The sequence below is a fragment of the Typopeltis vanoorti genome, chromosome 22, assembly GCF_054136105.1.
Source record: "Typopeltis vanoorti isolate ZY-2024b chromosome 22, IOZ_Tvanoo_1.0, whole genome shotgun sequence".
In the NCBI taxonomy this organism is placed as follows: domain Eukaryota; kingdom Metazoa; phylum Arthropoda; class Arachnida; order Uropygi; family Thelyphonidae; genus Typopeltis; species Typopeltis vanoorti.
Genome location: NC_143570.1, coordinates 44,817,672 through 44,845,591, shown reverse-complemented (window position 1 = coordinate 44,845,591; position 27,920 = coordinate 44,817,672). Strand labels below are relative to the sequence as shown.

Here is a 27,920-nt window from a genome sequence, read left to right as displayed (position 1 = left end):
TTGTTCGATTCTCCCGAGATGAATGCTTAAAAAGCTACATTAACAAACTTAGTCCTATGCATTAATAAGATACCACTGTTAACAATCATGTGTCGAACAGAACTGGCACACAAGAATATTGCTATTTTTGCATTGTTTCTTTTAATTATTTTATTTGTGATCAGTTCATTATACTTCAATTTGCTTATTGTTTATTAATGTTTCAATACGTCATCAATTCGATTGATGACAATTCGATTGATGACGAAATAACAACACAGAAATCCTTGCACTTCTCGAATTTTCTGTCTAGAACTGATATCAGCAAACATTTAGCTACACCTATATTAACCTAACATCCGTGTTCGTCGAATTATGCTGTGTACCGGTATATTACACCTTAATGCACCTTGGTGCAGAAAAATATTACTGCTGCTTATCATTTTTTCGCAGGCAAAAGGCATCGTAACGGCAGTATCAGAAGAGGAGAAAAAATCAAATTGTAAGTGTACACGTACTTTGTTAAATCTTTTTATTTCTTTCCTATGATGACAGAGTTGTGATTTTTTTAAAATGTATTCTTTCATTTTGATGATTCAATATGCACTATACAGTATAATTTAGTCTCTTATTATTATTATTATCGTATTTTAAGGATTTTATTTCCCCCCCCCTCTCTTGCGAATATCGTAGTAGTAATAATTCTGGAATCAAAGTTGTTACTTTCTTCATATTGTTCTATTTAAGCTGAATTTACTAGTTACGTAAAAATAAACTTTAAATTCAATACTGAAGGGATTTTTGTCTCAAGATCGGATTCTTTTTTTTTTTTTTTTTTAACTTCTGTACCACGTTACGCACGTTTAATGAGATTCTATTGTAATCATGCGCCCTAACTGTATGTTATTCCTATTATTGTATTAAACTACTGTACTGATGATGTCCTAAGATACTTAGGATGAAATAGTTACAATTAAATAATTTTCACTGTGGTTAATACGTGTTTCTTTTAATTATACTTATTATATTTTCTTGTTTATATTATTTTATTCATATAATTGACTTCACATTTTCACTAATTAAATTTATTTCTTAAATCTGTATTGTAATTTTTTTTAAAAGTACCTAAATAAGCTTCTTTTTTTTCTGTTATTTAATTAAAAGTTCATGATATTATTTTGTCCTGATTCTTTGAAAGGAAAAGAGATTTCTTATTGTCTCACCTTTCGGGATTTACCACTTATTAAAGTACAACATTGCAATTTGACTTAGCAATATGACTCAGGTTTGTTTACAACAGTAAACCTGTCACCTACCAGAAACAAAACTATGTCGTGAGAAGTGGTTAATAAACCATTAAAATATCAGTGGATATAAAAACGTTTTTTTTTTAAATCAGTCCTTTGGTGATAGTATATATTTTATTTCCTTATGGTGTATTAAATCTAAAATTAAATTTAACTTAAAATATTTTAATTAAAATTCTTTTAAAAATTTAAAACATTTCATATTATATTTATTTTAAAATTTTCTAGAACAAAGTGATTTTCATTGTAGTATTAGTGATATCAATGAATATATAGTTTGTTTTCTATTTTTTAGAGCCGGTGACGATTTTTTTTTTTTTACTATTGTTTGCCAATACTTTATTCCACTGAAAATAATACTAGCATTCATATTCAATTTACAAATCAACTAAAGCAATGATCAGAATCTTTTCTGATAACTGTCTGTTTTGTTGGGGATGGAGGAGAGTTGAAACCATCTCACTCTTTATAAGTCCGTCTTCAGTTGAGAAGCTCGTATATGCTCCTCGCATCCTATACTGGATTTGAACTTGGATCTTTGTAATCTAAACGCATCGTCACTATCGAATGAAGAAAAACAGAAGTAAAAAAAATCTTTAAAAGTGAAATCGAAAAAAAAATGTTTAAAGAGATTCTACTTTTCGGGACCTCAATAGCATCGCAACAGTTTACTAAGTTTGAAAAAAAAAAAAAAAAGGATTCGAATACCGTCTAGGACATAATGAACTTTCAAAAGAACTTTTTCTGGGCCTAGGTTCGAATTCTGTCTATGACATGGGGAATTTTAGGAATTTTTGCATTTTTCAGTGAAGATGTGTTAACGAGTTTCATTGGAAGATGATTCAACATAAGACATATAGACATAATGTAGCGATCTCATAGCCTTAGCTGCTTCTGTTGCAACCCCCCGGGGGGGAAAAAAACTAATAATTATAATAAAATGCAAACCACTGGGGTGTGTTTTAAATACCGATCATAATTCGTTTCTTAGCTTTGTAAATCTAAGACCAGATAACGTAAAAGTCGCACTGAATTAGCATAAATTATCGTATCCTTGTATTTAATGTATGTGGTAGTTTCTCATTTTTTTTAATTATTAAACCTATTAAAAAACAATAAACACTATAATTAAATTAGCCATCCTCTATTTTTGTGCCATCTCTGTGAAATCATTTTATTATTCTTTTTTCTAGTGATAACAACGATGATTCCAAGCTTTTCTGATATGAAGCACCGTCTCCGTGTAATTTATGAAAGGATGACAAAAGCCACCTTAAATGACTCTGTTCTTCCCGAGGGCGAATCCCCCATTAAGAGGGATTCTACAGCAGTTTCTGAAAACTTAGAAGGCCTGGATCGTGTTTCAGCAGACGATTCACACATCGTTACCTCCATCGCTGATATGCCAGATCGTTCCCAAATCAGCCCTACACTGAGGAGCTTAATCAAATGTTTTTTCTCATGGTCACTGTCTAATTTTTCAGATCTTGCTTGCAACATTACAATGTGGTACAATGAAAATATTAAACTTTCAAAGAGTGATATGATTTTCACTTTCATCTTGTCACTTTTGTGCACAATATTTATTTTCGGCACTTGTCCAGGTATTTTGCATTTGTAAAAATACCGTGTCACATCTTTAACATCTTGTTGAAATAAAATGTCTAAAGCTTAGATCTTGTTACGACTCATGCCTATGCATTAAACTCAAGCTATTGGTGAGAAATCTTCAAGAACTTAAAAAAAAAAAAACTATTGGTTCATATAGCTTGTACAATACTCATCTCCTACAGTCAAGAAGATGAATTTCACAGCCCAGTGTGAGGCCACCCCAGCTTATTGGTGGCTTGAAAAAAGTTCCAATTTCGTCTCTGGAGAAGGATTATATATATAATTGATAAAATAGAAAGTAAAAAAAATCACCACCCCACCCACGGCACAAAATGTAACATAGTTTTGCATATAACTTTTCGTGGCAACATAAAAATAAAAAAGAAAAAGAAAAAGAAAGAAAAACCGAAGTAAAAATGTGTTAAACAAAAATGCAAAATTCCTCAGCTTGGGTATACGAAAAAAAAAAAAAAAAAAAAGAGTCAATTAACCAAACAAATTTGCAAAAGAAGTAAACGTTATGGAATTAAATTTTTTTTCTAGCTGGACAGCATCGGAAAATACCGACTCCTACCTAACACTACATAAGAATGCACTCAATTTTCGCGATGGAAGGGTAGAGAAGAAAGTGACTGACTAATGACTGACTAATGACTAAGAGTTCTATCTTCTGTGTTTAGAAACGGAAAGGAGTTAGAAGATAATTTAAAATTTTCCAATCTCGATAATTGATCTAAAGCACCACCCCTTGTGGGACCCTAACAAACTAGTGGCGGGATGAGCAATTTTTTTCTTGCATGGGTCTTGGGTTACTCAATAAAATATTATAAAATAATAAAATTTATCAATTTGTAGATGTTTAATGTCCTCATTTTTATTTTTTATCGATTTTTTAATATGTTGCTTTATAGGTCCTCTCTGAGGCTTAAGTTGAATTATTTTGAAATACAGCTGAAACAACTAAGATATGAGATCAGTGTATTAAGTCTGTTCGGTGACGTAACGACGGTATTAAGTGCCTGTGGCAAGTGTCTAACTTGTCCCTCCCCCCAACCCAAAAATGACAAAAATGTTATACGTTTTGCGCCCCAAACCTAGTTGCGCCCGTGGCGGGCGCCTCTTTCGCCATGCCCTCGTTACGGCACTGAGTCTATTAATTGTCTTTTCTAGCTGGTTTGTCAGTCTAGCGACCTAGCCACTATGACATGTTTTTATTTTATATCGCTCGACATCGAGGAAACTTGCAATAGTTACTTTTAGGAAAACAACTAATAGAAGATAAACTTATATGCGAAGAGCTGTTACTTCACTAACCACCCAAACACAATTCAATAAAATTGTGTGGCAGTAATGAAAACAAAACCCTACCACCTTAGTTTCTCTATGAGATAGGTTTGTCCAATCAGAGATGAGATTGAGAGAGTTACTTTTCCGAATTGTTTTAAAGCTTAATGACGTAACACACCCTCGCCTTGAAAAAAAAAAAAAAAAAAGAAAAAGAAATAGAGAGAGACAGAAGGGAAAAAAGCATAAATAAATAATCGAGGAATTTAGGAATACTGGCTCTTATATTATATCAAGTTTATATAATATATTATAATTTAGCAAGAATATATTATCTTGCCTGTGTGATACACATAAAACAAACAAACAAAATCTTTAACCGTAATATGACTAAAGAACTATCTCCCCCTGTTATAATAGGAATAATTCAAAATTCATTGTCTGAAATAATATGTATCTTACCTACGAAATTTTCCATTTCTGCCATCTTTTTTCATTCACTCTGAACAAATATTCATTCTTCTCGAAAACGCAGATTTAAAAGATTAAGAATAGTAGCCTCTGGTTAATCCTATTAGCTTCAAGAATGAATTGGGGCGGTATCTTTGAAATATACAGTCGACGCTCCCATAGAAAGACGAGTCGGACACCTGTCGGCGATACTACGTACTTACTATAAACTTCTAGAAACGTATCATTCCAGTCGAAGCAATAACTGTGTTCTTCTTTCATAGTTTTTCTGTTCTTTCTTTTCTTTTATTCTCTCCTTCTCCTCCATTTTTTCCCTATGATGGAGGAAAGTCAAAAAGAAATTGATTTGAAAGCGCTGGTGGCATCTCTTAGTAGTCATCTCGATCGAGGAATCAAGATTTCAAATAATGGAATTGCCGTTATTTTACAAGATGTGCACTTATGGAGAAAGTTTCGTGAATTAACCAATGAAATGGTGATTGGAAAGAAAGGGAGGTAAGTCATGAAGTAATTTAGCTGATTTTTTTCTTTTTAAGTGAATAAATTCAAATGATTCATGAACATAGATTTCTGAATAATTAACAATACTATAATGTTTGTTTTCCCTTTCCCCCATGACATGATCAGTGACACGATCCAAAGTAACAATGAACAGGCACCACGAACAGTGTAAAGAATGCATTATGTATGCGTAATTAGAGTTACGATTTCCCAGTCTCACTGGAATCGGGATTTTGTTCTTAACCATGCGGCAGCTTTTGTGTCTTTGTACAGCAAATGGTTTTATAAAAGAATCCACTGCATAAAAATTAGTTATTTCCATATACGTGTATAATAATTTTGTTTCAATCATGGCCATTTTCAGACTACGAAAAATGAATTCAGTCAGAAATGTTACTGTGGGGGAAGTCGAGGATCCTATACTAAGTTGAAATGATTCGCATTCCACTCTAAAACACCCCTTGGGACATCCTTCTTGTTGACTCCTGATGTAAAATATAAGGATGTGAATTTTTGGCTGCAGTTAACACCACTGGCTGGCAAGGAACACGGCGGCTTCGTTATGAGTAAGATGGAATCGTTCTTAAAGGAGTTATTTAAAGGGAATTTTTTTCATTAAATAGTTTGAATGTACTTTAAATTCATAGTTTGTAAAAAAAAAAAAATAAATAAATAATAATAATAATAATAAATAAATAAAATGAAGGCACTACTAGATAGCTTCGCCTAGCAATCGAGCTATGTAATAATTGCCACAGCCCCACTGGAAGCTGAAAAAAGTAATTACATCCATTGCTAATCATTCGAAAACTTGTGGAAATTTTCCAACGTAGAAATTCCATAAAACACATTCTGAGATCGCAGACCGTAAAGTCAGGAGGCGGGTTGGTTCATAGTGGTACTAGCTTATACTTCGAGATAAGTGTGTTTGAGTTTCATATTCTCGCCAATACAGTTCAACAGATTGGACGACAAATTGTAGATATGCAGTCTCTCTTCATTATCCATATATCTTGAATAATTATCTCTTATGCAGATAGTAAGGTTTTTTCCTTCTACTAAATTGACAACATGGTCGGAGAATACAAATTTCACAGACGTGGCCACATCCGTTAGCTGTCTTGGGTTTAATTTTCATTCCTAGTCGATTGTGGCTCTCAATCCAATTATAGTTGATAATTGGACATTATCAGCTATATACCACATCTGGATAATCATGAATGCTGTATATATATAATTGGTAAATATGGATATTGATATACTAAAAGAATGAAAATTGTATTCGAAACATTGTAAATTAGTAATATAATATATGAACATTATATTTCTGTAAATTAATATAGGAAGCTTGGCAAAACATGTAACCAAGTAAGATTCGTTACATCCATTACATAACCTGGTCAGGGTTACGTAAAATGGTGTTATAACATTAGCAAAATAAAAATAAAAAAAATATGCTTTTTTTTATTATTATTATTTATTCTCGTCCACGAAGGGTTATTAATTTGCAACATACTGTCAGATAATCTAGTAATAATGTCCCAGAGACAAACATCGATACAGCTTCAAGTTGCTCCTGACCTCAGTGTAGCAAGGAAATTCCGCACGGGTAACTCTTCCACCCAGACATGGTCTGGATTTAATACATTTTATTTCTCCTTTTGCAGAAAATTATATAGTTTATAAATAAATAAAACTGGTGTTGTGAATGTTGTAAATGTGCGTGTTTTTTTAATTCACAGCAAGTTGTTATTGGACTTAAAAGTTAATTTTGATTCATTCTGCATATGTCAGAGAAATTGAGTGCGAACTCAATCTTCATCCCTCCGCACGTTTACTTTAAAAAAAAAAAAACTATATATATATACAGGAATAATAATTACCAACAAAAAAGACCATAGAAATGAAAATAGCTAATAGAATAACTATATATCGCTTTACACATATGTCACCGATTATTATGACCTGAAATCTTGAAAGCACCTCCATGAGTGAATTGGGTAGCTGAACATTGAATTGGGACCGAATTTTGGGTCCGCAAAATTTGTAAACATCGGTTACTTATTGATTTTTACGTAAAATGAAGTTTAAAAAGTTGCCGTTTTTTTTTTTTTTTTTTTTTTTTTTTCGGGGAATGCCTCCCACCGAAGGTTGCATGTTCTATGCTTATGTAATCTTCTAGAGACCAACAAGCTGACAATTTTTAGAAATAAATACAAAAGGTTTCGATTCGATTATAAACTAACTACACATTATTATAAACAATAATCATCTACTGATAAATCTTAAATTAATCTTATGTTTCGTAAATGAAGGCAGATGTTTATTCTTTACATAGATATACACACACGAGGGGAGTCTGAAAAAGTTCTGCTAAACATCTAGAACAAAAACTATATTAAAGCAACTGATATAACCATAAGGAAGAACATACTAGTAGCACAGTTATGAAGATAACTTATGTTCTTATTTTCTTATCATTCAGAACTTTCCAGACCATTCCCCTCGTGTGTGTGTGTGTGTGTGTGTGTGTGAGTGTACTGTGGGACGGGTGTGTTTCATTTTTCACATTTAAAGTAACAAAATCCATTCATAATCCAACTGAAATTCAGGTTCGTTAAGTTTCAGTTGGACTGTGAGTGGATTTTCTACAACAACTGCTCGTGTTATAGATTTAAAGGAAATTGGAGGAATAATAGATGATGTCAATGTGGTGGAACAATGCTCACGGAAGTTCCTATATTAAAAGATTAGAAACTATATTAAAGCAACTGATATAACCATAAGGAAGAACATACTAGTAGCACAGTTATGAAGATAACTTATGTTCTTATTTTCTTATCATTCAGAACTTTCCAGACCATTCCCCTCGTGTGTGTGTGTGTGTGTGTGTGTGTGTGTGTGTGAGTGTACTGTGGGACGGGTTTGTTTCATTTTTCACATTTAAAGTAACAAAATCCATTCATAATCCAACTGAAATTCAGGTTCGTTAAGTTTCAGTTGGACTGTGAGTGGATTTTCTACAACAACTGCTCGTGTTATAGATTTAAAGGAAATTGGAGGAATAATAGATGATGTCAATGTGGTGGAACAATGCTCACGGAAGTTCCTTCCGGAATGAGAGAAGGCAGAAACAAATATATCGATGAGAAAATAATAAATGATCCTCAAGAATAAAAAGGATGCAACTAGGGCCGGATTTAAAATTGTTGTGGCTCCTAAACGATAACTTTTCAAAGGTTCTCTCTACTGAATAAATTTTAGTTTGTCTATGCTGAGGCGAGGCCTTTTGTAATGTAAGGCCCTAAGCTGTAGTTTCTCTTGCTTATTGCCGAATACTGGTCTGGGTGCACAAGCTGTATAAAATGAAGAGAATTTATTGGCAAATAGCACACGTTTTGGACACAGTAGGGTAACGCATTGTTGTTCAAAATACCCCTCCAGAAAACAAGGCCTTCGTTGCTATGAAGGAGAAGTGGGCCAGTTTGTCTAAAGAACTCCTAAATCACTTGGTGCTAAGCATGGTAAGACGTTGAGATCTGCAGCGCAGTTTAAGGTGGACATATTCCATATTGAAATGTCTCTCCGTAAGCATTGTGCATTATTCCTTAACTACGTCCTTAGGAAATTTGTAACTTTTGCCAAAAACGCATTTCAATTCTCTTTGTACGAAATTCATAACACATTTTATTTTGCGTGTGTGTATAATATAATTTATTGGTATACTGGCAATAAATGTATGCCCACATTTGGCTGTAGTCATGAATTTTTTTTTTTTTTTTCATATACAGGTAAAAATGTTCGTTCGTTCTTAGCTTTTGTACCTGTGTGTGTTATTTATTTAAATTTAAATTTTTATTATTATTTATGAAAAAGACAAGTGCATTCGAGGGTTTATGATATTATGTGAATGCGCAAGACATCCTAAGGGACATCCCTCCCCTCCCCTCTCCTCTCCATAATAAAATGTTTTAATCTGATAACATTGTGAGTTCACATAACAGCAATTTTTAGATTTGCTTTTTTTATCTGTATAATACGGAGGGGGGAGAGGTCTGATAAACGCCTAGAATGAATTCCTTCATGGTGATTTCACAACTTTTCAACGCATCATCGTAGTCAAATGATATAATAGCAAAACGGAGCCTTCTCAGCTCACGTGACATCGATGATATTCTTGGAATGGAAAGAATTGGGAATTTGAATCTCTTGTAGGAGGACGAGAAGTTGTCCGTATCATATGAAGGTGAATTAGCCTATATCATATGGAAGTGGCAGGGTTAACCCTACCGGAAACTTTTAGTGTTTAATTCTCGCAAAATAGGCACAGCAGACAGGAAAACACACGCAATTTATATCCTCCTGGCCTTATTTGATTCTGTCATAATTCCAAACTATGGATATTAGAGAACGTTTTTCTTTTAAATCTTAAGAAGTAGCATTTTGAAATATTTATAAATACAAAAATACATCTTCATTTTCCTACCAAGAGCAATGAAACTAAACTTGAGTAGGAAATTTATTCTACTGAAGAATAGAGCTTCTCGTCTCTTCCGAGTCTTTTAGTCTCTATTCATGAACCTCAGATTAAGAAACACTGCTACAGAAAGGTTTTTTTTTTTTTTTTTTTACTATTTTGTGGATAAAAATTGGACATTTTCGAAAATAGAGAACTCTACAAATTTTAATAAAGTGCCAAATTTCATTAAAATCAGTCCGTATTATGGAGGATGGATGGACGGAAAGACTGATAAAGAAATAACTAAGTGGAGTGGAGCACGCTTTTGATATTTTACAGCATTTTATAATTATGAATGCAGTATTTTGACAGTTCAATATTAAGTGTCCTCGTGAAATTCAGCTCGGCCTGCGTGCACGTTGCATTGCATCATTTTGCTATACTAAACATATATGGTCTTAAATTATTATTAAAATTTGGATATTAAGTATATTAATTTAATAATCAGAATACTAATATAAGAATGTTATTGGGAGTAAAGAACTACAAACCTCCGCATCAGGTTTACAGTTCTTACAGGTGTTGTTGCTTTTGTTCTGTGGCGACACTAGTGCATGGCCCTTGATTCTATACGCTTTGTATGACGGAGAGAAATGCATATGCTTCATAAACGAATTAGGAAGTTCAACTTTAAAAAAAAAAAAAAAAACATGTCTAAGTGGATTTTTTTTTTAATTTCCTGTTCCTTTGGCGATTTCCGGTTTCCTCTGAAAAACCTCTTCCTCTTGCTTTTAGATTCCACTCCACCTATAGAAGCACCTGTATTATCTTTGCATATGTTTATTTTATTTATTTATTTTGACTTTGAAAACGGAAACCAGCTCGGGATTCATTTTTTTACAGAAAGCTGAAACTGCATACATTACTTTCTCGATATGGGTCCAAAGGTGGCACAACATTGCATTACAGTTATATAAGTGATAATAAGATTTTTCGAAACAGTTTCATATATTAAAATAGATTAGTAAGTAACTGTTATTTTATAGTCACATGAGCAAACAAGGTTTTCGAAACCTTGTGTTTCGAAAGTCATCAAGAACAGATGAAAATACAAAACCATTGAATCAGCAGTAGTGCACTCAGGATTTAATCTCGGGGGGGGGGGCGAGTTCAGTTGAGTACACGATTTGAGAATAAATACACTACGCATAGCATGCGACCTATGATTGAGTATCTGCAATGATCGCTAATTCATAAGTAGTATAGAAATAGAAGACACGACACAACATAAAAAAAAAAATGAAATTTCAGTAGGAAAAGATTTTTGGAAAATTTTCTAGTGTTCTTTTTTTCCTTTTCTTTGGGGGGCCAGGGACCTTGCTCCTCTGAGTTCGCGACTGGATATCAGTTGCTTATGTATTAAGACACACATTTTTCCCTAAGAGCTGTCAGCTTCTTTGAAATTACAGTCGAAGTAACTAAGTTCATATATGAGATTCCTTTTATAATTAAGATGAAAAGCCAAACGGCTAATTTTAATTTATTTCAATATGAGATTCTTGTTGTCTATATTAATTGAGTATGTTCTTTCTTCTGGCCTGTTCGTCTTTTTTTTGTGAGGAAAGGGAATGTAAAAACCCTTCTAATTTTATGAGACAGACTACCTTACCTTCAGTTGAAAAGTTCTTATCGTAGATGGAATTAAGAACCTAGACCTTTCGGAACAATTTGGACTTGTTGAATATGCCGCGCCACCTCCTAAAAGGCTTCTTTTGAAGAAGACAAAAGCTGTTTTGTTGTGGAACGTTGGTATCAAGAGAACTGAAATCTTGAAAGATCGCCCTAATGTAAACATATATCCCCCTTTATGGGAAATTATTATTTTTAATAGGGTTCGCCTATTAAAAAAATATAAAAATCAGCGCATTTCGAACCATTCCACTCTGTATTATTCATGTGTTTTATTGACATGTTCTCATTGGCATGATAAATTAAAAAAATAATAATAAAGATCTAAAAATTTCATTTAATATAAATTTAATAAAGATCACATATCACTTTCATGAATTAAATATTTCCAGAATTATGTGTGTGTGTTTTGCAAGGACATCTTGTATAGCGACGTAATTGAACCTACAGTTCTACAAGAATAATAATTGTTGTATATCGTATAAGATAGTCATTTCTTAGCGACCTCTCAAGGGATAATTAGAACTCACGAGTGCCAATATTATCGTGGCAAACGAAGGAAGTGTTTTATTCCGCAAAGAACAAAGAGATTATATTAAATTTCCTGGTATTAAATAACTGCTAGTAATGACACCTTTATTATTGTTTTTTCGTTGAAAGAAACACTCGATAATTGAGCTATAGTTTAATTTTTCGTAAAATGAAATTTAAAATAGAAAACCAACCTTGGAGATTTCTCCTACTTGTATGAATGATTTTAAAGTAAAGAATCGAAGTTTGTAAATAATAATAAGCAACAACAAAAAAAAAAAAAAATATTTACGTTTCCAATGGACAATGACGTCACTGAGTTGCTTAATAAAGTGGTCGGTTTACGGTACTTGAAATTTTGTTCTGGATAGGATAAAGTACTTTAGTCACACTTGGATAAATAATACCGTGCACTCGACTAAATGTAGTGAATGAGCATGGAATAAAGAGCTTAGTAAACAACTAAAAAAAAAAGTCGAGTGGGAATAGGATGTGGAAAGATGTATCACAAAAAACGACAGTAATATATATATATATATATATATATATATATATATTAAAGTGTATTTATTATCCAGTTTGTGGAAATTTACTGGGTACTCAAAAGGTTTAAGTTCTGCCGATAAGCGGCTAAAAGAGGGAGGTGGGGGGGGGACGATATTAGAAATTATAGTCCAGTGCTGGTGTTATCGAGTCTTGAGGTTGAGGTTTTATTCAATAATAATAAACGATGAAAAATGTACGCAGACTTCAGGTCCTTTTTATGCGGTAAAGCAATACGGTTTCAGATCCGATTTAAATACGAAAAAAAAAAAAAACCGCTTCTAGATTTATTAAAATAATTTATACTGGAATAAAGGGAGAAATGTGCATGCATAGCAGCTATTTTTCTTAGATCTGTAACACATTTGACAGCGTACATACATTGATAAAGACATTAATTGATTTAAATCCTATTTAAATAACATGAAACAAGATATCAACTACAGCAACAATAACATGCCATCGTACGCGTATACATCTTTTATCATTGCTCGGACAGACTGTTTTCAATAAAGTTCACTACTAGGATGTAATGTGTTTTAACGACATGTTAATGTGTGTGAGGGTGAAGTTGAAGCACTCAAGGGCGTGCGGGGGTATAGCTCAGTGGTAGAGCATTCGACTGCAGATCGAGAGGTCCCTGGTTCAATCCCGGGTGCCCCCTGAAATTTTTTTTTCTTCTTCCTTATTTCAATTGATTGTTTTTAAACTTCTACATCTCTACTATGATCTTGTATTATAGATAAGAGAAAATTAATCAAAGTGAAACTTTAAAAAAAAAATGCAGAACCATAAAATTAGAATAAAATGTTTTTAGCGTTTCGTTAGCACAGTTAAAGAACGATAAGACATCTGCCCTTCAATTGGAAAAGACCTCGATTCGATTCCTGTCATGAGGATTTATTATGTAGGATTTTTTAAAAAATAAAGATAAGATAGAAGCGGAAAATCCGATTCCCCCCTCCCCCCTGCAAAATGCGAAAACGGACCAGAGAAGAACACACCAGTTAAGAGATAGAAATGCAGTCAGTGGCGTAGCTAGGGGGGGGGGGGGTACGGAGGGGAAGTTCCGCCCCGGGAGGCACTTTGAACCTTTTGAACTTTTGCAGTTAATTCTAAAATACAGTTTCGAGAATTCAGTTCCAAATATTGTAATACTACTGCGAATTTTCCTCACAATTGCTGTAAGTGTTGCTAGTTGTGAGAGGAATTTTTCTAAATAAAATTTGATTAAGAATTACCTACATTACTATGAAATAGACTTCGCCAATGTCATCGATGATTTTGCTAACAGAAAAGCAAGAAAAATAACATTTTAGAATGTTGAAATTAAAGTTTTACTTCAAAAATAAACGGTGATTTAATTTATTTCCCTATGCTCGTTTTGACTTTTTGTAGTATTTTTGGTGTGTATGGAGAGGAACGGCAAACTCAAAAATCGCCCCAGGCGGCAACAGCTCTAGCTACGCCACTGAATGCAGTGTAGTGTTTAGGACCCAAGTTCCCGACCTGTGTGTCACGACTCCTCCCCAAGGGGGGTCGCAAAGTGTTTTCTGGGTTTTTTTTTTAGCTGCAATTATTTTTTATAGGAAATTTCTCCACGAAGGTTTTCACCATTTATTTATTTCAATACGGCTGCACTGCAATATTCTACTAGTGGCTATAACACTGATTTTTGATAAATGAAGGGAAGAAACTTAATGGCCACCGCAGCGGATACTGAAAAATATCAAAGGCCCGCCATGTTCATATATATTAAAGGGTTTATATTTAATTATTTGCTATGGCAGGCCTTATATATATACCGTATTTGTCGGCGTACAAGACGCACTTTTTTTCTTTGAAAATAGGTCTGAAAAACAGGGTGTGTCTTATATGCCGATACTCAGTTTTTTGTTACTTTCATTTCTGGAAATTTTCTCTGTTCCGAGTTACGCGATTTCATTCTTGCTTCCTTACGGTGTGTCAGAGCATTCCAGTTACGTAGAGTTCAGTGGATGCGCATGCGCTGTCATCGACGATCACAGATGTCTTCCTGTTCGCTTAAACTTTCCAAGTGTTGTCACGGTTGTTGTGAACAGTGATAAATTTCTGTCACCGTTGGCTGAAAAACATCGGCATTGCTTCAATATTGCATACAAGCTACATGTGATTACGTATGCGAAAGAACATGGAAACAGGGCTGCAGAGAAGCATTTCGGGCCACCCCCAACTGCGAAAATGATAAGAACTTGGCGGAATCAGGAAGAGGATCTAAAAAATGTGTACAAAAAAAAAAGGGGGGGGTCTTATAGGCAGGTGCATCTCATACACCGGCAAATACGGTAATTTTTTTTTTTTCAGATTTCCTCCGCTGTGGACCTTTATTCACTCCCTAAAAATAACATATATAAAAATCAAGTGGATAAAATTCTATCTTATAAACAGGTAACTGAAAAAAAATATATTCACTATGATGCAAAATTCATCTTGAATCGGTGTCTCGATTTTTGAATAACAGACCGTCGAATAAAGGTGAGTTACTATCTTAACGTAGTTGAAGATCGCCTCGCATGTTTTGCTGATGCCGCCATGTTTGCAATGATGTTCTTTAATAATGTCCGCGATGGGCCGTCTATTGCAAACTGGCGCGCACTTAGTTCGTTAATAGTCAACCACCTTTAGTTGGCGCCATGATGAAAACCCATTCTCTGTTTCCTTGAATGTTGCCAGCATTCCCGATGAAGTACATGATGCATTCTTGGATCTACGAATCGATTCCTCTGCACGTGATTGGCCGTAAAATGACATTCTCAAGGTTTCTATGATGATAATTTTAGGGTTTAACAATAAGTCTTAAAATTAACATCTAGATCGAATCCCTTTTTAAAATATCATATTAATTACAATATGATTTGAAGCCAGTAACTGTGGAAAAATAAAAATAGACCTTACAATTTCGGGCCTACATATGGACAATAACTTGAAGAGGAACTTCCCTGCGTCATTAATGTAAATAAGATGAGCCATATTATCAATTGAATATAGTACTATAAATTCTGGCTAAAGCCCTTAAAAAAGTGCTTGCTTACATTACTTATAGATCAATCCTCACTGAAATATGGTATATTATCTACTGAGGTGGAGATTACTAAAGAAATTTGTTATGCTTGAATATGAGTCCAAAACAGAACAAATTATACTTCTATCTCTGACTCACTTACATAATCCACTGGTGAAATGCATTTCATCTTTAGCATATTTGCTAATACAGAAACTCTTTATACAGACGTATAGTATTTGAACATCGCTTTTGGGCATCATGGAAATATTTCGGACATCGTTTGAATATTTAGCTACAAGCAGCTATAATAAACTGGCATAAAATGAAAGTTATAACTTTCGATTATACCATTGATTTAAAGAAAGAAAACCCTACATCATGGAACTAAATGTTGAGTGTAGAAGTATTTTAAAAGTATAGTTCACATTAGTTTTCTAGTGACTGTTATATATTAGGTTGAAATATGACGTGTTGTATCTTATTACGTGACACCTACAAGAAGTCAAACGGCTTGTTAAGGGAAACCAATCATTCCCACACAAGTACCATCTACACCACTCAGTCTTCCACGTCACTATCCACCATATCGTATTATGAAAACTGATTCCTAATGCAGTCACATGATCCTATAACTAATTTTCAGTTATATTTTTAATTATCCCAGTAGCTACATTTTCTATACGTTTAGGATTTCGTTATTGTATTTTAAAATGTTCGAGATTCATATTTTCTTCATTATAGTACTTGCATTCTGATTTCACATTCTATATGTAACGATTTTTTTTTGCTTTATATTAAAAATTGTTTACCAATAAAATGTGAAAAATAAAGTGAATTTAAGGATAAACTCCAGCGTGGTTTTATTTATACATTTGGGCATATTTTGCTGTTCTCCTTATTTTGGCAGTCAAAAATCTTGACAACTTCCCCTATTGACAAGCGTTCTGCAGCGCTTTTAGTTATACATCACCTTAGCTGTATATTACTACTTTTTTTTTCTTGGTCTTATAGTCTGTTCATACTTTTGACTTTTATCACAATAGCTAAATTTTCTATACGCTTGGGATTTCGTTATGTACTTTGAAATGCAACCTTTATATACAGGGCCGGATTTATGCATAAGATAGACAAGCTATAGCTTAGGGCCTCAGATTACAAGGGGTCTCCGCTTCATTATTTACTCAATAAAGGGGCTTACGTTATAGCTTACGGCCACAACAACCTTAATTAAATCAGATCCTGCCATTACATTATAACTTGTTTGTATCTGTATTATATACAGGTACAATACAAGTGCAATTCATGAAAATAATAGCAAGGCTGACTATAACGTAGTTATGTACTGTATACTTATTTCGCTAGTTTTTGTTCTTATCATCTGTTCTCATTTTTATATTGCTTTCAATCTTTATATTATCTCTTATATTATATATATATATATATATATATATATATATATATATTATCACGTCTGTTATTAGTTAGTCTGAATACATTTTTATTTCCTATGCAAGACCACTCGAGATTTCAGATTCTTGTAAAGCTTTCAGAATTTAGAGAATGCATTTACTTCAGAAAACCTGATTGTGATGTTTGTAATGTCTTCATCTTTTGTTGACCGATTCCGAGATATCTTAAGGGTAAATGCAGGCCATGTTCAAACCACATGAGATTCATCGATGGTATTTGATCTTGCCGAAGTACATTTCTTACAGAAACAATTTAATTTTATCAGAAAAGTGAATCGGAAATGTACAAAGACTTTTCGAAGTAAGGGAGTTGAATCCGAAAGGAATGATTTCTGAGAATAAGTTTAGCCTTTGTCTTGAAGTAAATCCCTTACGGTAGAAGAGGATTAGAATTACTTGACGTTCCAGACTATTAGAAGCGCTCTTAGTTGTTTCAATAGACTTTGATCTTTGAACTATTCCAAAGGAATTACCACACGCACGTACGAAAATGATCAGTGGTTTAGTGGTAGTAAGGCTCTAAATAGAAGGTAAGCAAACTGGCAGTCGTATTGTCCCCAGAATCGCATGCTTTTGAGCTCTTGAGTCTTTGTTTTTTCTTTAACAGTTTATTTCTTAGCGTACGTTTTAAAATAACGGTTCGAAAAGCGTGGAATGAATGAATGCTTATGAACGTTATAAAATAAACTTTTAAAGAAAAAAGAAAGAATCAAGAGCTCAAACGCATGCGACTCTGGGGACAATATGGCGGCCAGTTGGCGAACCTTCTATTTAGAGCCTTAAGTGGTAGGTAACACTTTGTCACATGCGTATGACAGAAGTGTTGCATAAATGTTTCTGTAATAAATTGGTTTATTTGTATCTCACATTTTCATAGCACACACTACGATAAAAATATGAATAAACATACCAAAAAAAAAAAAAAAAATTTAAAGGAAAAAAAATCCTTAGCCCACCCACAGTACTGGATGCCTCTGAACATAGGTTGACAACATGTTAATTAAAATGAAGAGATAACTATAAACTTTTTTATTTATTTCATTCATTTCGATTATAGCAGCATATAGCTATATGCTCCTATAATCAGAAGACAAATTGCTAAGAACACGATGCGCCTTATATTCAATACATTCATTGAATACTTGTGAGCAAGAGGGAAGTGTACGCTCTATATACCATCTATTATCACAGAAACGAACCGTCACTGGGGGCTAGCGTAGAACTCTTGTTAAACTATTTCATTAAGTCTTCGTTGATCAGAGCGACCAGACGTTCCAGAATGCCTGACCGAATCGATTAAGCATAGCATTCTTTCCATTAACATACACATAAATGTAAGTTCTAAGCACTAATCAAAACTAGCAGTTTAGTATTAGATTTAGGCTGTCAGGGTTCATGTCATTGTTGAAGTAATTTGGTGTATCATCTTGTCATGGCAATCGCATTTTAATGCGGCCTTCCTATTTACACACTCTTACACATGCTAATATTAATGCACAACACTGCATTGACATTGTTGTACACTGAAAACAATTTCCCCATTCAAATTTCCGCAGTTGTTAATCGCATTTCTGTCGAAGTTTTCTGAGGGGAGGTATAGGTAAAATGGGATGATTGTAATACTTCAACTGGAAAATATTTTTAAAAAGATCGAACTACTAACCAGTGGATAAATTTTCCGCCTACTTAAGACGAATCTTCTCTCCCCCCCCCCTCCCCCACGAATTCCCCTATTCTTCCCAGGAATTTATAACATTTTTTCTCAACGTAGAACACCAGATTATTTTGAAACTCCACAAGCGAACTATTCTCGATATGTTCTAGAGTAGCGTTCTTCAACCTTCTTACACCTGCAGAACGGGGAAAATAGGAGAAATATTTCGGGGACCGGCTGACGGCTAAGACAGAAACATAAACCAATGTACATAGTATTTGATTTATTAAATCCAATGTTATAAAATTACAGTTTTTAGCTAGTGCGACATCTGCTGCTGCTTACAGGTTAGAAAATTTGATATACGTGGCTCTAGCGTTGTTTCTGAGAGACGAAGATTTTGGCGAACCGGTGTCGGTCCGGGAACCACAGGTTGAAGAACAAGGTTCTAGAGCATAGGTGGCCAACAGCAGGATAAAAACTATATTAAATTATATGTATTATCAATTTAGCTATTAGTTTCTACCGCAGATTTTCTGATTGATATACTAGTTATATTCATTATTTCTGATGACTGAAACGATTTATATTCTAATCTGTGCCAATGTTAGACCAACTTTTGGAGCAATTTAGTAAGCGATATTCTGACTTCAGTGACATGCGGCCACAACTGACATTATTTAACAACCCAATGAAATGCGACATTTCAGAGCAGCATGACAGTATTCAATTGGAGTTGTGTGACCTTCCGAGAGACCCCCTTTTCCAGTCAAGGGTGAAGATAGGCATTGACTTTTGGAAAATGGTACCAAGGAAAAAATATTGAATGATTTCATCTTGAGAATTGCATCTGTTTGGAAGATATGCATATACGAATGCACTTTCTCAACTATGAGGTGGGGGGATTAAATCGTCATAAAGAAGCCGACTGACTGATGACCACCTTCAGGATTTGTTACGAATATTGTCATCATCGGTGAAAATCGACTTTGATGAACTTGTTGCCGCACATGAACGCCCACAGTGTTCTCATTAAGTTGTGTTACATAAAAAGAAAATTTAAAAAAAAAAAAAAGAAATATGTAATTAAATTTAATTTAACAACTTATACTTAAATCAATCAAGTATTTATATTATTCTCCCAGTAGCAAAATGATTTAACAAATATAGTTATTCAATACATATAACTATTGCCTCGAAAAAATGCGGAGTTTCGGCCCGTGTCGCTACCACTCCTCATCATACATTGGCCCTCGTATAGAATGAAGTTGGCCACGCCTGTTCTAGAGAATAATCACTTCATCAGACAAAAGAGAGCAACTATTTCATTCGCTAAATTTTAAACCCGAATTGGAAACGGTTTAACTCCTAACAGCAATTAAAACAGTTTAATTATGAAGAAATTTTTTACGCGCACCTACATTTAGTCTCCCCAACATAAGATTAACGGGTAACTCGTACATCACTTTCTAACATCAAAAACGACTTTCTTTGTTTCATAGTGTTTCATTTGAGCATCTTCGTTGTGTGCATGTACAGGGGCGCGCCAGCCATGTGTGCAATGCACACAGGCGCCAAAGCTTTGGTATGATATTTTAAATAAGTGAATTTTGTTAGCAAAATACTGCAGACTTCAACTTACTTTAGATGCATTGAATGATCTAAATCAATTTTTAAATGATTATAGATCTGATGAAACTTTGAAAGAAATTGTAGAAAGCTCAAAATTAATTGCAGCAAAATTTGACGCAGAATCTGTATTTTGCAGTAGTAGACCACTAAGGCGACGTAAAAGGACAACACAATTTGATTACGAACATTTAAATATAGTAGAGCTTAAATTTCATTTAAAGTAATTTTTTTTCTCTGCATAATAGATCAAACATTACAATCTTTGCAGGAAAGATTTATTTTATTAAAAGAACGTATGAATTCATTTCAGTTTTTGTATTTGTTAAGTACTTCACAAAATAAAGAATATTTATTATCTTGTTGTAAAAAGTTACGACAAAAATTAACACACGAGAATCATTCAGACATTGACGCAGACGATTTATGCGAAGAAATTTTACACTGTCAACCATTTATTTCTAATTTTAAAAACGATATACAATATATTAGATAATTCAGTATATTTATTCAAACGACTTAATCACAGTGTATGTCTCTTTTTTTTCTTTTTTTGTAATTTCTGCTTTTTGTTCAATAAACTTATAACAGAGTGTATTCCGAGGGTCAAGAGGGTAAACAGAGTGGGTGTAAAATGGATGAATCAAGAAATAAGGTATGCAATATGGAAGAAGAAGGTATTATGGAAGAAACACAAAATGAGTATATATAACAACCAGTTGCATGAGAAGTACAAAGAGCAGGCGAGGAAGGTGACTAGCTTGATAAGGGTAGCAAAAATGCAGTATGAGCAGCAGTTAGCTAAAGCGGCCAAAAAAAATCCTAAGGAGTTTTTTCGATATGTCGCCAGTAGAAGAAAGAATGATTATGGTAGAATGGGATTGATTGGTGAAAACGGAGGAATGATAACCGCTGCGGAGGATATAGTTGAGATATTCAATGAGCAATTTCTAACGGTATTTCACTCTTGCGAATGTGATATCATGCAGAACTTGAAAGTTGTGGGAGAAGAGGAGGAGGAGGAGGAACTGTTAGTAAGTGAACAGGAGGTATATGAGGAATTGAATAGACTTGATGTAAATAAGGCTGTGGGACTTGATGCTATTTCACCACGTGTCTTGAGGGAATGTGCCAGAGAGTTAACAACAGCTTTTGTATATCTTTTCAACATGAGTCTCTCACTGGGTCAAGTTCCAAAAGAGTGGAAAGAAGGTAAAATTGTTCCAATTCATAAGGGAGGTGATAAGAGTAAGGCCTTGAATTATAGACCAGTCTGTGTGTCTGGAGTTGTGGTCAAGGTATTAGAGAAGTTAGTTAGGAATAAAGTTCAGAATTGGGTTGACAACAGAAAAATACTCTTTGGTGGCCAGCATGGATTTACTAAAGGAAAATCATGCTTTAGCAATCTGCTTACTTTTTATAATAAAGTGACAAATGCGTTGGATAAGGGTATTGAATATACAGTGGTATATTTAGATTTTGCAAAGGCGTTTGATAAATTGCCACATGACAAGCTGGTAATTAAATTGGAACGGATGGGGCTGAACAGTAGATTGGTTCACTGGATTGGAGATTGGTTGTCTGATAGGTATCAGCGAGTTGTCTATGGAGGAGCGATATCGCAGAAGAGGAAAGTTACTAGTGGTGTACCTCAAGGGTCTGTTTTGGGTCCATTGCTGTTTAATTTGTATGTAAATGATATCTGGAGAGGTCTGAATGGTGATGTGCAGTTGTTTGCAGATGATGCAAAGTTGGGCAGAGCTATCAGGAGTAGTGTGGATGCTGTAGCTTTGCAAGAGGACTTGAATACACTGTCTGAATGGGTAAATAAGTGGGGATGTCAATTCAATGTCTCAAAATGTAAGGTTTTGAAATTTGGGAAGCAGAGATGGGATGTAAAGTACACAATCGGTGCGAATATCTTGGAAGAGGTAGAGGAAATGAGAGATCTGGGAGTGATTGTAGACAAGGACCTAAAATTTCGGGGACATGTTGCTAAAATAGTGAAGACAACACAGCGGATAATGGGAATGATGCGGAGGACATTGACTTGTAGAAGTAAGGATGTTATGGTTCCTTTGTATAAGGCTTTGATCAGGCCACATATGGATTACTGTGCACAGATCTGGTCACCTGGTTTTCAAAAAGATGAAATTGCGTTGGAAAAAGTTCAGAGGCGATTGACTAAGGTGGTTTCTGGTCTCTGGAATGTAGATTATGAAGACAGATTGACAAAATGCAATTTGCAGAAATTGGTGGATAGAAGGAGGCGGGGGGATATGATTGAGACATATAAGCTGTTGAGTGGTTATTACCAGATTAACGTCGGGGAGGTTTTGCACAGAATGGGTGAGGATAGCAGGAGAACAAGAGGTCATTCCTGGAAGCTGTATAAGGAGGGTGTGAGCAAGGGAGTGAGGAGCAGGTTTTTTGCATGGAGAGTGGTGAGTGATTGGAATGCTTTGCCCGAGAGTGTGGTGTGTGCAGAGACAGTGAATATATTTAAGGCACAGTATGATAAACTGTGTGTATAACAGCGGACCTCCCACGATGAGTCTTTGACTCCATGGAGGTTTTTGTAATAATAATAATAATAATAATTAATATAGTTCGTATTTCATTTTTACTTACTGATACGTTTTTATAAAGCGATTATTTCTTTTTTTTTTCTTTTTATATTTTTTTATATTTTATATTAATATATTTATTTTATCTGAAATTTTGTGAATCAATAAAAAAAATACAATTATGAGTTTCGCATTTAATACCGTATTCTAATCCAGACTTCGTAAAAATAGTTCATCTGCTAATAATCATCTGGATGGGAGGGATGTAATTAATCTATGGATAGCAAATTCAGAAAATCAGTTTATATTGAAGGAAAATTAAGGACTGAAGAATCAGTTCGAGAAGCTATTCTTAGACAAAGACTAGATGTACAAGAATTAAGCAGTTGGATTTTTTTGTAACTTAAGAAAATGGCAATTTCGTATGTGTGATTTTCGTAAGGGGCTCATAAAGATTCCTACTTTACAAGTGAGACGAAGTTTTTCTGTATTATTAACCACGCATATGCTATCATTCAACTGTCAATAAAATTTCGACACAGCAACGAAATGTTCCCACCAATATCAGGTAGTTGATCTTTATTTTTGCTAGAACTGATATTTTGATAAAGGAAGAGGAGGGATTTGTAGTCCCTCCGAATCCTATCCTATATACTCCACTGTGTATAGGATAGGATTTTTTCTTTTTTTAGCTTTTTTATTCTTTTTCGGAGTTCTATTAATTAGTAAAGTCTTTTAATTGTCTATGTTGGTTGTTTATATAATGTACTTTTTTTAAAACCAAACTGAATCTTATGAAAATAAGACAACATTAGCCACTGTTATTCCAGTATTTTTTTTTCTTAGTTATATTCGTTTTTCATTATTTTCTTATGAAACTTTGTGTGAAATACAGTAATTACTATTTGTTTTAAATTAATAGCATTCAGTGTCTGATCTAGGCTTTAGTTTTATTAAGAAACGAGGGAAGCGACGAGTGAAGCTATTTAAAATTTAACGCAAATATTTCATTAATAACTATTGCCAAGATGGTATACTATTGCGAAGCGACAATCTACGCAGTTAAAAGACACTGCATACAATGCTGATACTTGCGAATATCTATTTCACATGGTAGGAGTTCTTCACGCGCAGGCTTTTTACAGTTATATACACACAAAAAACTTGTTACCGTGGAAATTCAGCGTCGTATTTCTCTTCAATGGGCACAAATATTTTATGTCAAAACGTATTTTAAATTTTTAATTTCCTCAATTTCTTAAAAACGATAGCTTCTACAGACTTATATTCCCCCGGAATCTACCATGCATTCAATATTTGTTAGCTTGCAATAATCTAGTTTTAATAATTCAATCATTATTTTTACTTCTTATCCAGACACATGTTCCCGATGATCAAGATACAGCTGAAAGGATTAAGCCCCCCAGCAATGTATGCTTTGATATTAGAAATGTGTCAAAAGGGCAGCGAAAGATGGAAGTTTATAAAATGTCAGTGGCGACCAGTATGTATGGCTGAACCACGTCCACACCAGATTCTTTACACCCATCCAGATTCTCCCAACTATGGCTTCTATTGGATGAACAGTGCTGGTGTGTCGTTCGGGGATCTGAAACTGACCAATAAAGAATGTGATGAAAATAGTCAGGTAAGCAAATTGTTTATTTTTTATTTATTTGTTGTAATACAGGAAATAACTCGAGAACGAATAAACTGATTTTAATGTAAAAAAAATAATAATATTTCTGAGTTGCGAGATTGAAAATCCTAATTTCTTTCAAGAAAGAGAGAGAGACAAACTCTTGCCTTCCCCAGAGAGGAAATTTTCGTAAAATCGGCGACTGGAATAAATCTTTCTTATGTGGATCTAGTGTCAGGGAAGTCGCATCACACCGATGCTAGTAGGTCTTTATTTAATATAAGCTTATATATATAACTTAATAATATTAAGTTTAAAGTTGCATTTAAAGAAAAAGATATCTTTTTCTTTAATGCTGTATTTACGTTAGCTGCATTACTTAGTTTAAATATATCATGCTTTTATCAGTTGCATATAATTTAATCAGCATCCATCATTGAGAAATTTAAATTTATTTTCGGATCCCTTTGAACCTTAGACATGGGATTAATTATTAACCCAATAAATAAGAAACTAAATATAATTGTTAACCAAAAGAAAATTGAACAGGTTTAGTTCTTTTATATATTTGGACAAATATTTACAGACGGAGGAAATTTCCTTAAAGAAATAAAAAGAATAGAGATAGCAAGAAAAGCCTTTATTGATGTGAAAACTGTTCTAACATCCAGAGATATTAATATAGACACAAGAAAAATATTAATAAAATGAAAAAGGAAGATGTTTTAAAGAAAGCAAAAATGAAAAGAACATTAATGAAAATCATTAAAGAACGAAAACTTAAATATTTTGGACATCAACTAGGCAAGAAGGGATTCAGAAATTAATATTAGAAGGGAAAGTGGATGGAAAAAGAAGGAGAATGCAGTTTGAAGACCTTAAGGACTGGACTGGCTTGAATTATCATAAATGCTCCAGTGCAGCAAAAGAAAGAATAAAGTTCCCTGACATGGTTGCCAATCTCCTTCTAGGGAATGACACTTGAAGAAGAGAAGAACCCCCCCCCCTTGAAAATAATTCTGAATTATATAAATTCATATCAGAAAAAAGCATCACCATGGTCAGGACTCGACAAATACTCTTGCCCATGGAGATCATTCCTGTCATTATTTATTGACTTCTCTTTATTGGTATGGTTCTCACACAAAGGAAATTGCTGCTTATATCGTTGTTTTCCAAACAACGATATAGCGCCAATCACTTTATGGAACTCCTATTGACTTATAGAACGTATCTTTAAACATTGGGATATGGTGGATCATGGGCGAGTATTTTTTTTTTTTTTTTTTTTTCGCGGAGAGTGGGATTTTACATAATTTGTCTAGAGAGCATGAACTTTTTTATTGTATACAGAAAAAAAATGCATGTTGATTGAATGAAATACCATTAAATTTTTTAAAAAAATGTATTAGTCATCACGACAGCACCAAAAATGAAAAAGTTAGCATACTGGTCTATGCTAAAATGCAATCTAGATGCTGTTAGTGTATGCATGTGTAAAAAATAGTTTTATCATCACAAGTAAAATCCGAAAATGACCGTGTTACAGTAAAGAAGAAATCATTCTTGCTTTCATCCATATTATGGTTTAAGATAATCCACACTAAAAGTGTTGAAAATCTATACATGCCCGCTTCTTCAAGACAAATAAATCAACATCAGTTGTTTCTAGGAAATGAAAGTACTTTATTAGTATTCATTCCGCAATGCATTCATTTTAAAAACAGATAAAGTTTCACAAGTTTGATTACAAAAAATCCAGGAAGTTTCAGCAGTACTAATTCACTGATATACATAACAACCGTTGCAAGACAACCCTTTGACCTTATTTACACTTGGGAAAATATTATGTTCCATGTTCCTAAAAGTTTCTTCATTTGTGACTTATTTTTGCCTTCTCTTATCATATAAATTAAGTGTGAATTATGGACAAAATATATTGACTTCGTTGGTCAACTAGTACAACAGTAATACAAATATCACATGATCTGAAAGTATATTAGGTACAAATAATTATTATACATTTGTTTTTGATGGTACATTGGTTAAGCAAAATTATGACTGAGAGCAAACATGTTTAAAAACTTTGTACTTTGGAGTGTGGTTTACTTTTAATAAACTAAGAAGTTCGAATTTCTCAAGGATAATAAGTGTGTGTGTGTGTGTGTGTGTGTGTGTGTGTGTGTGTGTGTGTGTGTGTGTGTGTGTGTGTGTGTGTGTGAGAGAGAGAGAGAGAGATGAATTTCTAATAGTTTTATGTTTTGTTTATCTTTAGGTAGTTTGCATACTAATTACCAAATCGTCTTTGTATTTATGTCTCCACATGTCACAATAGGGTTAGTCGCATCTTTTTATTCTCCATACTTTTAAGGTCTCACGGTTTAACTTTTTCATTGTTTTTGATAAGCTGTGTTCGTACTGATCTTCACTGCTTCAAGTTTGAAAAAAAAAAAAATCCATAACTCCATCTCTTTTAACGTGATGTTTTATTTTCTTTGCTGCTCGAATATACGCAATATACTGTGACGTGTTGACTGAGTAAGTGAAGTATATCCTTTTGGTCTTAAATCAAGGAGTTTTTCGTTGATTGCTTTGCTGTAAGTGAAGCCATAAATTGTGCACATCATCAGAATATTCTATTGTTTACATCAGGGCAGTAGAATAAATATCAGTATAAAATAGTATTGATGGTCGATTCATCGCGCGTGGAAAATCATTACTGGTGTACTCGTATACATAATAGAAGTGCTACATTTCTAAAAGAATCATATTTCTCGCACAGGTGGGAGCAACATAAAAGTAACAGCGTATAGCTCAAGTAAAATCTACCTGCTGCAAAGATATACGTGGTCGGTTTGATTTATAGGGGGAACACGACACGCTTTCATCTGATGAATCATGAAAACATTCTTGTGGGTGCTGATCACATATTTTTAACGCCTAACTAGACAAGAAGGAAGCAAGGAACTGTAAGAGATTTTCCGCTGAATCAGAGTTAGCATCTCATACAGATGTAGTAAGATGAGATTTTCCTTACGGAGAGTAGGATTTTTCATCTCCGGCCAGAGAGCTCGCACAAGCAACAAATTTAATGTCCCTCCCTCCCATCGTTTCTTCTACTATTTTCAACGAGCCTAAGCAAACTTAAAATCAGCAACTTATCATTTTATCCCCTGCTGTGTGGTATTAGCTAAATCGCTTTAGTACATGGACGATTAATGTGTAAATTTCGAAGGGAAAATTTTTCCCCAACCAGTAGACTTTGTCACTGCGAGATATTCGGATCCACAGAAGTTTATTAATTGTCTTTTGGCGATACATGAGTTCATCGAGGGATGTAATATTGTTCTCCTTACCGGAGACCTGAAATAGCCTGAAAATGTTCATGTTGGTACTGTAAGAGCAAGTTTTCTAGATTATCTAATCTCTCACGTCTACTACATGAACAACGCATCTGCAAATTCGAACAGCAAAAAAGTTTATGCATATAAAAAATGCAAGTATAAAATATATTATGTGATACATTTTCATAATATCATTAATA

General features: G+C 33.9%; 1 protein-coding gene and 1 non-coding gene across 2 annotated transcripts in view; both read left to right on the top strand.

The window, feature by feature from the left end:
* The first annotated feature begins 4,971 nt into the window (after positions 1–4,971).
* Positions 4,972–27,920, top strand: part of LOC150094376 (T-box protein 2-like) — a 46,202-nt gene continuing 23,253 nt past the window's right edge. Inside the window, exons 1-2 of the mRNA XM_090412456.1 lie at positions 4,972–5,147; positions 24,115–24,385. Of these exons, the coding sequence (XP_090268582.1) occupies positions 4,972–5,147; positions 24,115–24,385 (447 nt within the window). The remainder of the gene's footprint in view (positions 5,148–24,114; positions 24,386–27,920) is intronic.
* TRNAC-GCA (transfer RNA cysteine (anticodon GCA)) lies at positions 12,968–13,039 on the top strand. Its single transcript has one exon. It is a non-coding gene; the product is annotated as a tRNA-Cys (tRNA).